The 17,184-nt window shown below is 36.1% G+C and overlaps 1 protein-coding gene across 1 annotated transcript in view; it reads left to right on the forward strand.

Annotated features, from left to right (window-relative positions):
* Positions 1 to 17,184, forward strand: part of LOC111144755 (B-TFIID TATA-box binding protein associated factor 1) — a 111,048-nt gene that overhangs the window by 39,877 nt on the left and 53,987 nt on the right. Inside the window, exons 10-14 of the mRNA XM_022499193.1 lie at positions 648 to 743; positions 841 to 1,017; positions 2,221 to 2,361; positions 3,551 to 3,675; positions 16,798 to 16,918. Coding sequence (XP_022354901.1) covers positions 648 to 743; positions 841 to 1,017; positions 2,221 to 2,361; positions 3,551 to 3,675; positions 16,798 to 16,918 — 660 coding nt within the window. The remainder of the gene's footprint in view (positions 1 to 647; positions 744 to 840; positions 1,018 to 2,220; positions 2,362 to 3,550; positions 3,676 to 16,797; positions 16,919 to 17,184) is intronic.

Consider the following 17,184-nt stretch of genomic DNA (forward strand, 5'->3'; position numbering starts at 1 on the left):
TTACGAAGTTTCAGTAGTTGGCTTCTTTTCCCAAGACAGGGAAGTTACAGAGTTTGGGCCATGACATAGAAATGATAAATAGTTAATAATAAGAAATATGGAAAGATGAATATGAGGAAGAAAGTAAAAAGGTTAGGAAGAAGTCTGTTTATTAACAGAAAGAATGAGTTTATGGGAAAGATGTTCAGAAACATTGAGTGGAAAAATATGTAGAAACAGGAGTATTTGAGCAGGATATAATGGATTGGGAAGTAAAGTAAGGAATAAGAGGATAGTTTGGAGGTCACTAAGCAATATGATTGGTGTAGCATGAGATGCTGGTAATAGGATAAATAATAGATACATGACAGATAAGATTGAAATCAGAGCAGCTTTGAGTAGTTTCTTAATTTCTTTTGGAGTGCAAGTAACATAATAGAATTCATGAATTTTAAAGATTTTGGTATGGTGTTTGAACCTAATCAGTCAACAAATATGATGTGGTTAATATTAAAGGTAGTAATTGGGACTATGCTATGTTTTGGTTATTGTCAGACTAAAATAGTCTGTCCCAATATTTTAGTTTTGATTTTGGACCTGATATTTCCTCAATCCCCAATATGAAGTACGATCTTGATCTGTTAACTAAAAAATGATTGTTTTAACAGATGATTCAGCAGCATCAAGAGTGGTTGGAAGACTTAGTTATTAGACTCCTTTGTGTTTTTGCATTAGACAGATTTGGAGACTTTGTTTCTGATGAAGTAAGTATCACCAAAAGGAGGCTTTGCCCAATCAAATTTCAAATTCAACAGAAAAAGTTTTTTGTAAATATGAGTTTTCTTCCTTTCTCATTCATAGGTTGTGGCACCAGTTCGTGAAACTTGTGCTCAGACATTAGGTGTGGTGTTAAAACACATGAATGAAACAGGAGTTCATAAGACTGTGGATGTGCTGCTTAAGTTACTTACACAAGAACAGTGGGAAGTTAGGCATGGTGGTTTGCTAGGAATAAAGTATGCTTTGGCAGTTCGTCAGGTAAATACTTCAGTTTTTGAAACATGTATGGGAGAGGTTTTTCCCCCCTCTTAGTTTACTTTCATTAATTATATGAAATGCTCCTAGATTCTTTATGTTACAGATAAGCCAGTATTTCAAGATTTGCCTTCTTGAGGTAGTGTCATAGAACTAGGTGGAGTTGGGGCTGCCTGGGTGGCTCAGTGGGTTAAGCCTCTGCCTTCAGCTCAGGTCGTGATCTCCGGGTCCTGGGATCGAGTCCCACATCGGGCTCTCTGGGAGCCTGCTTCCTCCTCTCTCTCTCTATTTGTGATCTCTCTCTCTGTCAAATAAATAAAATCTTAAAAAAAAAAAAAAAAAGAACTAGGTGGAGCTAATAAGAATTAAAGTACAAATCAAAAGATGGTTTGTTAGGTTTGAAAACCTGTTCCTGTTTTATAGCAAGACCAGTTCTCGGGGAGGTTTCCTAGTGTAGGATCATACGAGTAGCCTGGGTGGGCTAGCTCTTTTGGGGAGATTGAAAAAATAGGTTGGAGTTAGGAGAAGTAGGAAAGGATGGCTTTTCTGCCTTCTTCTCTGCCCGATTTTGGTTATCTTGGTGTTGAATAAGGAATAGAAGCTGAGGTTCCAGCACCTCAACATAGCCTTACCTTGAAAACATGTTCTGATGTTTTAAGCCACATTGAATAATAAAGTACTTGATACTGTTGTAGTCTTTTTCAAATGGGATTAGTTACACATAGGCTTCTATTAAGTTATTTTTCTTTCTTTGTTTATATGACTTTTTTTTTTTTTTTTAAATTTTTATTTGTTAGAGAGCGAGTGAGCACTAGTGGTGGGGGGAGCCAGAGGGAGAAGCAGACTCCCTGCTCAGCAGGGAGCCTGATGCAGGGCTCAATCCCAGGACCCCAAGATCATGACCTGAGCTGAAGGCAGATGCTTAACTGACTCAGCCACGCAGGTGCCCCGTGTGATTCCTTTTTAATAAAGATTGGGATTCATGAGGTGCCTGACTGGCTCAGTCAGAAGAGTATGTGACTTGTGATCTCAGGATTGTGAATTCGAGCCCTACGTTGGGTGTAGAGATTACTTAAATAAGTTAACTTAAAAAAAAAAAAAAAGATTAGGATTTAAGCTTTCTTATAGTAAATTTAATAAAAAAAATGTTTAAGCACAATAATTTAATTGCAAAAAATTAATTTATTTTGATGTACTATTTTACAGGATGTAATTAATACTTTATTGCCTAAAGTCTTAACTAGAATAATTGAAGGACTTCAGGACCTTGATGATGATGTCAGAGCTGTTGCTGCAGCATCATTAGTACCTGTGGTAGAAAGCCTTGTGTATCTTCAGACACAGAAGGTAAATTAAATATTTTTGCATTTTCTTCTACAGAGCTTGTTTACATTCGGGGTATAGAGTATTAGGAAAAACTGAGTATTTGTTACTCCTTCATCCTCCATTTTTTTTTTTTTTTTAATTTTATCTTTAAGTAATCTCTACACATAACATGGGGCTCAAACTTACAACTCTGAGTTTGAGAGTGTCATGTTCTACCGTCTGAGTCAGCCAGACACCCCATCCTCTATTTTTTTTTTAAGATTTTATTTATTTATTTGCCAGAGAGAGAGCAAGAGTGAGAGAGTGAGTGAGCACAAGCAGGGGGAGCAGCAGGCAGAGGGAGAAGCAGGCTCCCCACTGAGCAGGGAGCCTGATGTGGGACTCAATCCAGGACCCTGGGATCATGACCTGAGCTGAAGGCAGATGCTTAACCAACTGAGCCACCTGGGCATCCCGCATCCTCTATTTTTCTTATGATAGATTGTGCTCTGATGTGTACAATTTCACTTACATATTATCCTTGAAAGGAGTGAACTTTGTCTACTAATCCACTTCCCTTTCATGTACAGAATATACATAGGGAACATCTTTGAGAATAAAACAACCATTTCTTCTTTATTTCACTCCTGGTTTTCAGACATACGGGATTCTTTTTTTTGTTTTGATTTTGGTTTTGGCTTTAGATTTTTTAAATCTGGTTTCATTTTTTGAAATGGCCTCTTTTACGATCTATTATTAAAACCAGAACACATATATTTGGAAGTGCAGCAAGCAGTATTTACTTAAAAGCTCAAAAACTAAATTTGTCTTTTCGTGATGATTAGTATTGTTTTAAATATATTAAAGTTACTTTACACAGAGGGTCATGTCTTGTGTGTGTACACTGTATTGTTTTCAGAGTTTGTTTTTTTACATAAAATAGAGTATTGGCATAAAATGGAGTATTGGCTATCTTAATTCCTGAATTCTCCCTTCCATTATGAGCCTGGTAAGAAAGGGAAGTGGGAAGTGCCAAAGTAGAGTTGAGTGGCATTTAAAGAGGAATAGAGAATTACTAAAGGCAAGTAATGTCTCCTTAATTTTGCTCAAAACTGGTACTGTCAAAGGCATGGGGATTGTAAATGTTTTTGAATCATTAGGGGCTACAATCTGGTGTGGCTTGTGGATATTTTGTGTAAAATAAATGTTTTCTTAATAACTGATCTTATAGGTACCCTTCATTATAAATACATTATGGGATGCTCTTCTGGAACTAGATGATCTTACAGCTTCAACAAATAGTATTATGACTCTTCTTTCATCCTTATTAACTTATCCTCAGGTCCAACAATGCAGGTAATTATTTGTAGTTAGTGGGAGTAAAGTAAAAAGTGTTTACATACATTTCCAGATAATGAAACCTAAAAATGAAAGTCTAGCATCTTTAAGAACAGCACCATAAGTTGGGGATGTCAAAGACTACTATTTTCAAGCAGCCTTTTCTTTTACTCTCTAACCACCAGTACATTTGGGGCAGGAAGGTAAAAAGGTCATATTCTTTACCCTTGGGCAATTTTGGTTATATAATTTTTCATCTTGCTCATCCTATGATAGTTAACTTCAGAAATAGAATCACTGCATATTATCTTCATCTCTAGCCCCAGAATTTAGAATTTCAGCTTTATTTAGAGACATTTAGCTAAAGAATTATCATTGAATATCAGCATTATATTTTCCAAAATTTGCTCCTCTGTGAACTTTTTCTTTTTTTTAATGTCTTTTTTTTTTTTTTTTTTAAGATTTTGTTTATTTATTTGACAGAGAGAGAGATCACACAAGCAGGCAGAATGGCAGGCAGAGGCAGAGGGAGAAACAGGCTCCCCACTGAGCAGGGAGCCTGATGTGGGACTCAATCCCAGGACACTGGGATCATGACCTGAGCCGAAGGCAGAGGCTTTAACCCACTGAGCCACCCAGGCGTCCCTGAACTTTTTCTTTGTAATGTTCCTTCCAGCTCTTGCTCTTGACTTCAATAATTACTCATCAGGAAGGGAATACATAATAATGTAATATAATGTCCAAAGGTAGAGATTGAGGCCAAACATAAACCAAAAATTTTAAGTGTCACCTGTTTTCCTCTCCTGATAATTGAAATAAAGTTCAGCTAATTAATGTTTTCCCTACCTTTTAGTCTGCCACTGAATTATACTGTTTCTATTAACAGTATCTTTGGAGAAAAAAAAATAGCACACACACGTAAAAATAGTATCTTTGGAGATATTGAAGAAAAAATTCATATGCAACTCTAAAAACCACAGATGAGAAAATTAAGTACTGTTCATTCTTAGCCTAGTGAGGATGTTTCGTGAATATTCATATGATTATGATTTTAAATGATTTCTGGCTCTTTGAGATGTATTAAAAATATGTACAGAATATTTCAAATAATACTGAACCTTCTGGGAACACTCAGTGTTAAATTTAGGCCAGTAGGACAGCCTACAAGTTGGGATAGCAAAGTAAGTGCCTGTAAAAGCAAAGGAAGAGAAAAAGTGGTAGTGCATATATGGGATTTTAGAATTTTCAGGTACTTTCAATTAGTAGTGAAAGCTATAGGGATTTTTTTTAAGATTTTATTTATTTATTTGACAGAGAGAGACACAGCAAGAGAGGGAACACAAGCAGGGGGGAATGGGAGAGGGAGAAGCAGGCTTCCCGCTGGGCAGGGAGCCTGATGTGGGGCTTGATCCCAAGACCCTGGAATCATGACCTGAGCTGAATGAAGGCAGATGCTTAACAATTGAGCCACCCAGGCACCCCAGAAACTATAGGGATTAAATGAGTTCATCTATGTGAATGCCCTTTTCAAACTGCAAAATGCAAGAGTTTTTTAATTACCCTACATCAGAAGTTGTCAAACTTACACTGCGAAAGCCCAGATGGTGGTAGTTTTGGTTTTGTAGGCCAAATCATCATTGTCAAAATTACTTAGCTATGTCATTGTAGTGCAAAAGCAGCCATAGAAAGTACATAAAGGAGTGAACATGGCTGTGTTTCAGTAAAACTTTATTTAAAACAAAAAAAAAAAAGCGGGTGGAGTGGGTTTGGACTATGAGCCTTTATTAACAGCAGCCCTAAATAAGGACTTAGGACTTTAAAAAAAAAAAAATTGAATAGATAGTGTCAGGAAAGCTAGATAATATAAGAAAATAAGGACTTAGGACTTTAAAAAAAAAATTGAATAGATAGTGTCAGGAAAGCTAGATAATATAAGAAAATGGGGTAAATACCCAGTAGTGCAATTGCAGGGTCATAGGGAAGCTCTATTTTTAATTTCTTGAGGAATCTCCACACTGTTTTCCAAAGTGGCTGCACCATGGAACAGCATTTCTTTTTTTTTTTTTTTTTTTTTTTCATAAAAGATTTTATTTATTTATTTGACAGAGAGAGATCACGAGTAGGCAGAGAGAGAGAGGACAAAGCAGGCTCCCTGCCAAGCAGAGACCCTGATGTGGGGCTCAAACCCAGGACCCCGAGATCATGACCTGAGCTGAAGGCAGAGGCTTAACCCACTGAGCCACCCAGGTGCCCCTGGAACAGCATTTCTAAGAGTAGTTCAAAACAACCTTCTTCTGAAGCACTTTGAGGAATGTACTAAAATACTGTTTTTGATGCTCCACTTAGCTGTGTTGAATCAGGATCTTTAGTGGTGGTCTAGAAGTGTTTGAGTAAAGGATAAATTAAATGCATGAGAACTTAAAAAGCTTTTTTGCAGGTGACAGAACCTTTTGTTTTTTCCATTCATATAAAGCTAAAAAGTAAGTGTCCACGGCATTTATTTAAAGACTAGGCACAAAGGGGGAATAAATAACAAAAATCTACTTGCTATACATTTTTACTTGGGGTTAAATTGTTTTTTTGTTTGGTAGGGGGTTTTTTTAGTATGAAAATTTTATGAAGCTTTATTAAACTACAAAGTCTTTTAAGTGAACAACTTACTAGGATTGTTTATAGTAATTAATGTTTCTATTGGCTTTGTTCATATAAGCACATTTATAAATATTTGAATATTGAAATAGTTTGACCTTATTTTTCAGAGTTTATAATTCATTCGTTCCACAAATATTTATGACTGCCTTGTAAGTGCTAGATACTGTTTTAGGCCCTCAGGATGCATTGATGAATAAAATAGATATGAATTCTGCCTTCATGGAGCTTGTATTCTAGAGGGAAAAATAAATGAGGAAGAAGAGGGGCATCCGGCTGGGTCATTCAGTATAGCATGCAACTCTTCATTTCTGGGTTGTAAGTTCAAGCCCCACGTTAGGTGTAGAGATTACTTAAAAGTAAAATCTTTTTTTTTTTTTTTTTCAATGATTTTATTTATTTGAGAAAGAGAGCACAAGTGGGGGTTGGGAAAGAGGCCGAGGGAGAGGGAGAAGCAAGCTTCTCACTGAGCAGGGAGCCCAATGTGGGGCTCAGTCCCAGGACTTTGGGATCATGACCTGAGCTGAAGGCAGACGATTAGCTTAACCGACTGAGCCACCCAGGCACCCCCAAAATAAAATCTTTTAGAAAAAAGAATACAAATAAGTAAATATACTGTGTATATATGCATATATCATGTTAATGATAAGGGTCAAGAAAGACAAAGGAGAGAAAACAAGGAAGGAACATGTGAAATGTTTTGTGGGGAGTTTGAAATTTTAGGTAGGATGGTCAGAGAGGGATTCACAGAGGTGGCTTTTCATTAAAGATCAGAAAGAAGTGAGGATGCCAGTCCTATGAATATTTGGAAAACACATTCTAAGTAGAGGAAGAGCAAGGGCAAATGCCTGGAAGGAGAAACATGCTTAGCAGTTTCAAGGGCAGTATGATGACCAACCAGTGTGGCTATATTGGAGAGAGCTAGGGGAAGAATAATAGGGAGTGAATTAGGGGAATAATAATTAGGAATGATATTCAGGAGGGTCAGATTTCTTTCATCACCTTTAGAAAAAATGGTCAAATAAATCATTAAGATGGGGAGGATATTTATAGAGAATAATGCTGTGTATACCTTAACTGTGCTAATTGTCCTTTCTGTTAATATTGAATAAAATAGTTTTTATTTGCCTTCTCTTTTGTAATGCTTTACTATACTATTTACTGAGGCTAGCCTCAGTATTTTTGTTCCAGTCATAAAATAGTATTTCCTCCAATTTTCTGGAAACATTTTTCATTAGTCAGTTACCTCTATTTTTTCAAGAACTAGTATGATTATAGTATGTTACTCAGTGTATTAGTTCCTCCAGGGTACAAAAGCCTAGTAAAATTATGCTGGGCCAGATTTAGGTTGTTAGACCAAGACAGATTAAAAAGGAGAAGAGCTGGTTGTTGAGAAGAAGTAAAAAAGACTTGTTAGATTTGAGATTCAGTTTGAAAGCAAGAATTCACAGACCTAGTTTACATTTAGCAGTGAGGGTAGGAAAATATAAATATAAATATATATACATTATATATTTTTAGGAGAATATATTTTACTCAAAACTTTTTAAGTGGTTAATCTTATTTGGTATATGAAATTTTAAGCAAACCGTATAAGTAGAATATGGCAAAACATTTGTTCAGATGATGAATTCTCTTATGTTCTTTGTGGTTCACATTATTCCTTATTCACTTTTTTAAATGGTGCGTTTTATTTTTTAGCAATGATAGCACTGATGGGGAACCAGAAGAAAAGAGACGAAAAATAGCAAATGTTGTTATTAATCAGTCTGCAAATGATTCCAAAGTCTTGATTGATAATATTCCAGACAGTTCTTCCTTAATTGAAGAGGTACTATTGAAATGTGCTAAGGTGTCTTTTGAAATTGTTTATAATTTTTCATGCTAATGTGTCGGTAGATAGTATTTAATAATCTAGCCATTGAGAGAAATTTTATTATAAGATCTTTACCTCATTAGTAAAAAATTTATTTAAAGTTTTAAGGCCTATTATTACTAGATCTACAAATAAATACACTTTATTAAATTACTTAAATCGTTAGCATAAAACATCTTTTGGATTAGTAGTAATTCTGTTTTTCTTATTCAGACAAATGAATGGCCTTTAGAAAGCTTTTGTGAAGAACTTTGCAATGACCTTTTTAATCCCTCCTGGGAGGTAAGATTTCTTTATTCCAGCTTCTCTCAGCTCTACTTTTTTTTTTTTTTTTTTTTTTTTCCGCTAATAAAGGGAGTCACGTCCAGCACAGTCTGTTTTGTTAGGGTCCCTATTCTTCCTTGTGTACCTCTCAGAACCACTGACCCAGGCACTTCCTATCAATCACCTTCTAAGTAGAAAACTTGAGACAGATTTTTATCTTTCATACACATTTTGGTCATATTTCTTTAGTGAACTGTTCATTTCTTTTCATTTTTTTTAGCTGTAGTATAAGGACTTGCATATCTCTCCTAAATAGTAAAAACTTCTTTTTTAAGTGGACAGTTTTGATTAAGAGCAGTAGTTTCCAAACCAGCTTTTTAGTCTCAGAAATACTTCTTTCAGTCTCAGAAATGTCTTTTTTTTTTAAAGATTTTATTTATTTATTTGACAGAGATCACAAGTAGGCAGAGAGGCAGGCAGAGAGAGAGAGGGGGAAGCAGGCTCCCTGCTGAGCAGAAAGCCTGATGTGAGGCTCAATCCCAGGACCCTGAGATCATGACCTGAGCTGAAGGCAGAGGCTTAACCCACTGAGCCACTCAGGTGCCCGTCAGAAATAAATCTTGATCAGATCCCAATATGTAAAAGAGATGAAAGTGAAACCTCTAATTGAAGTTGAGGATCGGTGGTCTCAAAGCATTCTGTCCTGCATTGGTTGGCTTCTGGGTAATTTAAAAAGCACCGCTTTGGAATACCTTTTAGCATTTCTGTTCCTTGGTGTACTTCTGTTTAAAGTTATTCAAGTCTTAAATTGAGTCTTGAATACGTGAGTGCAGCATCAGTGGCCCGTTTCCTTCTTTCAGTGACACTTCAGAAAGCCACGGGGTGACAGTGAGGCATTAGTCATGAGACAGTTGAATTATTTTCTTTTCACATTTATCCTGGTAGGTTTGGAACTCAGTTTTAATATATATATTTCTAAAATATTGATGTTGGACTTAGAGGATAATGCTGAATGCAGATAAAGGGTAGGGAAGTGACAGCCAAATAGATTATTATCCCAGAAGGATTTTATTTTTTTTATTTTTATTTATTTTTTTTTTAAAGATTTTATTGATTTATTCAACAGAGAGAGAGAGAGAGAGATCACAAGTAGGCAGAGAAGCAGGCAGAGAGAGAGGGGGAAGCAGGCTCCCTGCTGTGCAGAGAGCCCGATGTGGGGCTCGATCCCAGGACCCTGAGATCATGACCTGAGCTGAAGGCAGAGGCTTAACCCACTGAGCCACCCAGGCGCCCCCCAGAAGGATTTTAGAATAATTGTGTTCTTAGTTTGATTTTAGAACAATTTGACATAACCAAATTGTGAAATTAATATATGTAATTTTTCTTAGAGAACAGAAGAAAAACATTTTTTCGAAGTGTCGCTGGAGTTTATTCTGATTTCTTAAAAATTTAATATCCATTTTCATATGGAAGAAAAGTTAAACTCAGTTTTTTAAGCATTTAGTCTCTGACATTTTTTTCTTGTTTGTTTTTAGGTTCGGCATGGTGCTGGCACTGGACTTAGGGAAATCCTTAAAGCTCATGGAAAAAGTGGTGGTAAAATGGGAGATAGCACTTTAGAAGAGGTAAGTGTAGTAAAGGACTGGTTATTACGAAGTTTCAGTAGTTGGCTTCTTTTCCCAAGACAGGGAAGTTACAGAGTTTGGGCCATGACATAGAAATGATAAATAGTTAATAATAAGAAATATGGAAAGATGAATATGAGGAAGAAAGTAAAAAGGTTAGGAAGAAGTCTGTTTATTAACAGAAAGAATGAGTTTATGGGAAAGATGTTCAGAAACATTGAGTGGAAAAATATGTAGAAACAGGAGTATTTGAGCAGGATATAATGGATTGGGAAGTAAAGTAAGGAATAAGAGGATAGTTTGGAGGTCACTAAGCAATATGATTGGTGTAGCATGAGATGCTGGTAATAGGATAAATAATAGATACATGACAGATAAGATTGAAATCAGAGCAGCTTTGAGTAGTTTCTTAATTTCTTTTGGAGTGCAAGTAACATAATAGAATTCATGAATTTTAAAGATTTTGGTATGGTGTTTGAACCTAATCAGTCAACAAATATGATGTGGTTAATATTAAAGGTAGTAATTGGGACTATGCTATGTTTTGGTTATTGTCAGACTAAAATAGTCTGTCCCAATATTTTAGTTTTGATTTTGGACCTGATATTTCCTCAATCCCCAATATGAAGTACGATCTTGATCTGTTAACTAAAAAATGATTGTTTTAACAGATGATTCAGCAGCATCAAGAGTGGTTGGAAGACTTAGTTATTAGACTCCTTTGTGTTTTTGCATTAGACAGATTTGGAGACTTTGTTTCTGATGAAGTAAGTATCACCAAAAGGAGGCTTTGCCCAATCAAATTTCAAATTCAACAGAAAAAGTTTTTTGTAAATATGAGTTTTCTTCCTTTCTCATTCATAGGTTGTGGCACCAGTTCGTGAAACTTGTGCTCAGACATTAGGTGTGGTGTTAAAACACATGAATGAAACAGGAGTTCATAAGACTGTGGATGTGCTGCTTAAGTTACTTACACAAGAACAGTGGGAAGTTAGGCATGGTGGTTTGCTAGGAATAAAGTATGCTTTGGCAGTTCGTCAGGTAAATACTTCAGTTTTTGAAACATGTATGGGAGAGGTTTTTCCCCCCTCTTAGTTTACTTTCATTAATTATATGAAATGCTCCTAGATTCTTTATGTTACAGATAAGCCAGTATTTCAAGATTTGCCTTCTTGAGGTAGTGTCATAGAACTAGGTGGAGTTGGGGCTGCCTGGGTGGCTCAGTGGGTTAAGCCTCTGCCTTCAGCTCAGGTCGTGATCTCCGGGTCCTGGGATCGAGTCCCACATCGGGCTCTCTGGGAGCCTGCTTCCTCCTCTCTCTCTCTATTTGTGATCTCTCTCTCTGTCAAATAAATAAAATCTTAAAAAAAAAAAAAAAAAGAACTAGGTGGAGCTAATAAGAATTAAAGTACAAATCAAAAGATGGTTTGTTAGGTTTGAAAACCTGTTCCTGTTTTATAGCAAGACCAGTTCTCGGGGAGGTTTCCTAGTGTAGGATCATACGAGTAGCCTGGGTGGGCTAGCTCTTTTGGGGAGATTGAAAAAATAGGTTGGAGTTAGGAGAAGTAGGAAAGGATGGCTTTTCTGCCTTCTTCTCTGCCCGATTTTGGTTATCTTGGTGTTGAATAAGGAATAGAAGCTGAGGTTCCAGCACCTCAACATAGCCTTACCTTGAAAACATGTTCTGATGTTTTAAGCCACATTGAATAATAAAGTACTTGATACTGTTGTAGTCTTTTTCAAATGGGATTAGTTACACATAGGCTTCTATTAAGTTATTTTTCTTTCTTTGTTTATATGACTTTTTTTTTTTTTTTTAAATTTTTATTTGTTAGAGAGCGAGTGAGCACTAGTGGTGGGGGGAGCCAGAGGGAGAAGCAGACTCCCTGCTCAGCAGGGAGCCTGATGCAGGGCTCAATCCCAGGACCCCAAGATCATGACCTGAGCTGAAGGCAGATGCTTAACTGACTCAGCCACGCAGGTGCCCCGTGTGATTCCTTTTTAATAAAGATTGGGATTCATGAGGTGCCTGACTGGCTCAGTCAGAAGAGTATGTGACTTGTGATCTCAGGATTGTGAATTCGAGCCCTACGTTGGGTGTAGAGATTACTTAAATAAGTTAACTTAAAAAAAAAAAAAAAGATTAGGATTTAAGCTTTCTTATAGTAAATTTAATAAAAAAAATGTTTAAGCACAATAATTTAATTGCAAAAAATTAATTTATTTTGATGTACTATTTTACAGGATGTAATTAATACTTTATTGCCTAAAGTCTTAACTAGAATAATTGAAGGACTTCAGGACCTTGATGATGATGTCAGAGCTGTTGCTGCAGCATCATTAGTACCTGTGGTAGAAAGCCTTGTGTATCTTCAGACACAGAAGGTAAATTAAATATTTTTGCATTTTCTTCTACAGAGCTTGTTTACATTCGGGGTATAGAGTATTAGGAAAAACTGAGTATTTGTTACTCCTTCATCCTCCATTTTTTTTTTTTTTTTAATTTTATCTTTAAGTAATCTCTACACATAACATGGGGCTCAAACTTACAACTCTGAGTTTGAGAGTGTCATGTTCTACCGTCTGAGTCAGCCAGACACCCCATCCTCTATTTTTTTTTTAAGATTTTATTTATTTATTTGCCAGAGAGAGAGCAAGAGTGAGAGAGTGAGTGAGCACAAGCAGGGGGAGCAGCAGGCAGAGGGAGAAGCAGGCTCCCCACTGAGCAGGGAGCCTGATGTGGGACTCAATCCAGGACCCTGGGATCATGACCTGAGCTGAAGGCAGATGCTTAACCAACTGAGCCACCTGGGCATCCCGCATCCTCTATTTTTCTTATGATAGATTGTGCTCTGATGTGTACAATTTCACTTACATATTATCCTTGAAAGGAGTGAACTTTGTCTACTAATCCACTTCCCTTTCATGTACAGAATATACATAGGGAACATCTTTGAGAATAAAACAACCATTTCTTCTTTATTTCACTCCTGGTTTTCAGACATACGGGATTCTTTTTTTTGTTTTGATTTTGGTTTTGGCTTTAGATTTTTTAAATCTGGTTTCATTTTTTGAAATGGCCTCTTTTACGATCTATTATTAAAACCAGAACACATATATTTGGAAGTGCAGCAAGCAGTATTTACTTAAAAGCTCAAAAACTAAATTTGTCTTTTCGTGATGATTAGTATTGTTTTAAATATATTAAAGTTACTTTACACAGAGGGTCATGTCTTGTGTGTGTACACTGTATTGTTTTCAGAGTTTGTTTTTTTACATAAAATAGAGTATTGGCATAAAATGGAGTATTGGCTATCTTAATTCCTGAATTCTCCCTTCCATTATGAGCCTGGTAAGAAAGGGAAGTGGGAAGTGCCAAAGTAGAGTTGAGTGGCATTTAAAGAGGAATAGAGAATTACTAAAGGCAAGTAATGTCTCCTTAATTTTGCTCAAAACTGGTACTGTCAAAGGCATGGGGATTGTAAATGTTTTTGAATCATTAGGGGCTACAATCTGGTGTGGCTTGTGGATATTTTGTGTAAAATAAATGTTTTCTTAATAACTGATCTTATAGGTACCCTTCATTATAAATACATTATGGGATGCTCTTCTGGAACTAGATGATCTTACAGCTTCAACAAATAGTATTATGACTCTTCTTTCATCCTTATTAACTTATCCTCAGGTCCAACAATGCAGGTAATTATTTGTAGTTAGTGGGAGTAAAGTAAAAAGTGTTTACATACATTTCCAGATAATGAAACCTAAAAATGAAAGTCTAGCATCTTTAAGAACAGCACCATAAGTTGGGGATGTCAAAGACTACTATTTTCAAGCAGCCTTTTCTTTTACTCTCTAACCACCAGTACATTTGGGGCAGGAAGGTAAAAAGGTCATATTCTTTACCCTTGGGCAATTTTGGTTATATAATTTTTCATCTTGCTCATCCTATGATAGTTAACTTCAGAAATAGAATCACTGCATATTATCTTCATCTCTAGCCCCAGAATTTAGAATTTCAGCTTTATTTAGAGACATTTAGCTAAAGAATTATCATTGAATATCAGCATTATATTTTCCAAAATTTGCTCCTCTGTGAACTTTTTCTTTTTTTTAATGTCTTTTTTTTTTTTTTTTTTAAGATTTTGTTTATTTATTTGACAGAGAGAGAGATCACACAAGCAGGCAGAATGGCAGGCAGAGGCAGAGGGAGAAACAGGCTCCCCACTGAGCAGGGAGCCTGATGTGGGACTCAATCCCAGGACACTGGGATCATGACCTGAGCCGAAGGCAGAGGCTTTAACCCACTGAGCCACCCAGGCGTCCCTGAACTTTTTCTTTGTAATGTTCCTTCCAGCTCTTGCTCTTGACTTCAATAATTACTCATCAGGAAGGGAATACATAATAATGTAATATAATGTCCAAAGGTAGAGATTGAGGCCAAACATAAACCAAAAAATTTTAAGTGTCACCTGTTTTCCTCTCCTGATAATTGAAATAAAGTTCAGCTAATTAATGTTTTCCCTACCTTTTAGTCTGCCACTGAATTATACTGTTTCTATTAACAGTATCTTTGGAGAAAAAAAAATAGCACACACACGTAAAAATAGTATCTTTGGAGATATTGAAGAAAAAATTCATATGCAACTCTAAAAACCACAGATGAGAAAATTAAGTACTGTTCATTCTTAGCCTAGTGAGGATGTTTCGTGAATATTCATATGATTATGATTTTAAATGATTTCTGGCTCTTTGAGATGTATTAAAAATATGTACAGAATATTTCAAATAATACTGAACCTTCTGGGAACACTCAGTGTTAAATTTAGGCCAGTAGGACAGCCTACAAGTTGGGATAGCAAAGTAAGTGCCTGTAAAAGCAAAGGAAGAGAAAAAGTGGTAGTGCATATATGGGATTTTAGAATTTTCAGGTACTTTCAATTAGTAGTGAAAGCTATAGGGATTTTTTTTAAGATTTTATTTATTTATTTGACAGAGAGAGACACAGCAAGAGAGGGAACACAAGCAGGGGGGAATGGGAGAGGGAGAAGCAGGCTTCCCGCTGGGCAGGGAGCCTGATGTGGGGCTTGATCCCAAGACCCTGGAATCATGACCTGAGCTGAATGAAGGCAGATGCTTAACAATTGAGCCACCCAGGCACCCCAGAAACTATAGGGATTAAATGAGTTCATCTATGTGAATGCCCTTTTCAAACTGCAAAATGCAAGAGTTTTTTAATTACCCTACATCAGAAGTTGTCAAACTTACACTGCGAAAGCCCAGATGGTGGTAGTTTTGGTTTTGTAGGCCAAATCATCATTGTCAAAATTACTTAGCTATGTCATTGTAGTGCAAAAGCAGCCATAGAAAGTACATAAAGGAGTGAACATGGCTGTGTTTCAGTAAAACTTTATTTAAAACAAAAAAAAAAAAGCGGGTGGAGTGGGTTTGGACTATGAGCCTTTATTAACAGCAGCCCTAAATAAGGACTTAGGACTTTAAAAAAAAAAAAATTGAATAGATAGTGTCAGGAAAGCTAGATAATATAAGAAAATAAGGACTTAGGACTTTAAAAAAAAAATTGAATAGATAGTGTCAGGAAAGCTAGATAATATAAGAAAATGGAAAATTCTGTTAATTCAATGTGAAATAATAAAGGTTTTAATTTTTTTTGAAGTTGCGTTTTTGGAAAATTTGCTTCATATGTTCTATTTGGCAGATACTTTCCAGCTTATGTAAGAAATGCAGCATGTCTTCGGGAGCATGAGCAGTTATACTATTAAGACCTTGTTATAATGCTTTTACATGGATCAAGTCTGTTTTAGCATTTCTGTGCATGTGTTTAAGTTAGAATTTTATAAGTAAATTTAGTAAATGTAAGTAAATGTAAGAAATGATGTTCATATAAACCTGCAAGTAATGAATATAGTGTTAAAAGATAGGCCTCCTCAGGAACCACAAAAGAATATATAGTTACACTTGCTGTATTCTTTTTTATTCATGCCTTTTTCTACGGAGTTACATATTTCAAATGCTATTTATAGATCATTTCCTAATCTAAGGTAATTTTTATAAATGCTCATGGTTGTGGCAGGAATTCTGTGGTCCAAGTTGTTAGCATTGATGTGGCTTTGCATGTTTTTCCACTTAAATTCTAATCTGTGAAGGAAGATAGTTGAGGTTTCTTTTTTTTTTTTTTGAGGTTTCTTAGTAATGCTAAATCAAGATGAAAAATTTCAAAACTACTACCATACCACCTCTTGCTCATTTGATATGTGACAGAGGTGACCCCAAAGAGGGGAATGTAAGTTCTGTGCATCTAATGATTACCCACTGGGTTCACCATGGGAAAGAAGAAGCAATTAACAATCTTGATTTTGTGTAGCCTGATTGCCAGTTGAGATACATGTCCCATTTTCCTGAGTAAGGACAGATTGAAAATAAGGGCAGTTACATTAGAAAGTTCTTATTTTAAAAAGGTAATTCATGGCATTAGTGCCATAGAACTTAATGTTAATATTTTTTTTTATGACTATGTTTGCTCTGGCTACTCTGGTGCTATAGTAACAGTTCTGAATGAGGATTGTAAATGAATGTTCTTATAAAACTTGTATGTTTTTAGAATTTTTCAAGAAAGATACTAGGTTCACAAGGACATGTTTAGATAATGTACCAACAGAGTTTCAGCTGAGAATGAGTAAGATTAATTTATGTTTTCTTTATTAGTATTCAGCAGTCACTTACAGTTTTAGTTCCACGTGTCTGGCCTTTTTTGCATCACACTATATCATCAGTTCGAAGAGCAGCTTTGGAGACTCTATTTACGTTATTATCAACACAGGACCAGGTAAGAACTAATAACTATAGTGATCTTGAAATTATATAAAATAAGGCTGTATTTGGAGTTCCATAGGATGACCCCTAAAGACTGATGATGAAATTGCTAGGCACTTGCCTCCTCTTAAGAATTACTTAATCTTGGGCGCCTGGGTAGCTCGGTTAAGTGTCTGCCTTTGGCTCAGGTTGATCCTGGGATCATGTCCTGCATTGGGCAGGAGCCTGCTTTTTCCTCTGCCCCTCCTCCCACTGGTTCTATCATTCTCTCTCACTCTC

Source organism: Enhydra lutris, unplaced genomic scaffold, assembly GCF_002288905.1.
Source record: "Enhydra lutris kenyoni isolate GAN:26980312 unplaced genomic scaffold, ASM228890v2 scaffoldscaffold12, whole genome shotgun sequence".
Lineage (NCBI taxonomy): Eukaryota > Metazoa > Chordata > Mammalia > Carnivora > Mustelidae > Enhydra > Enhydra lutris.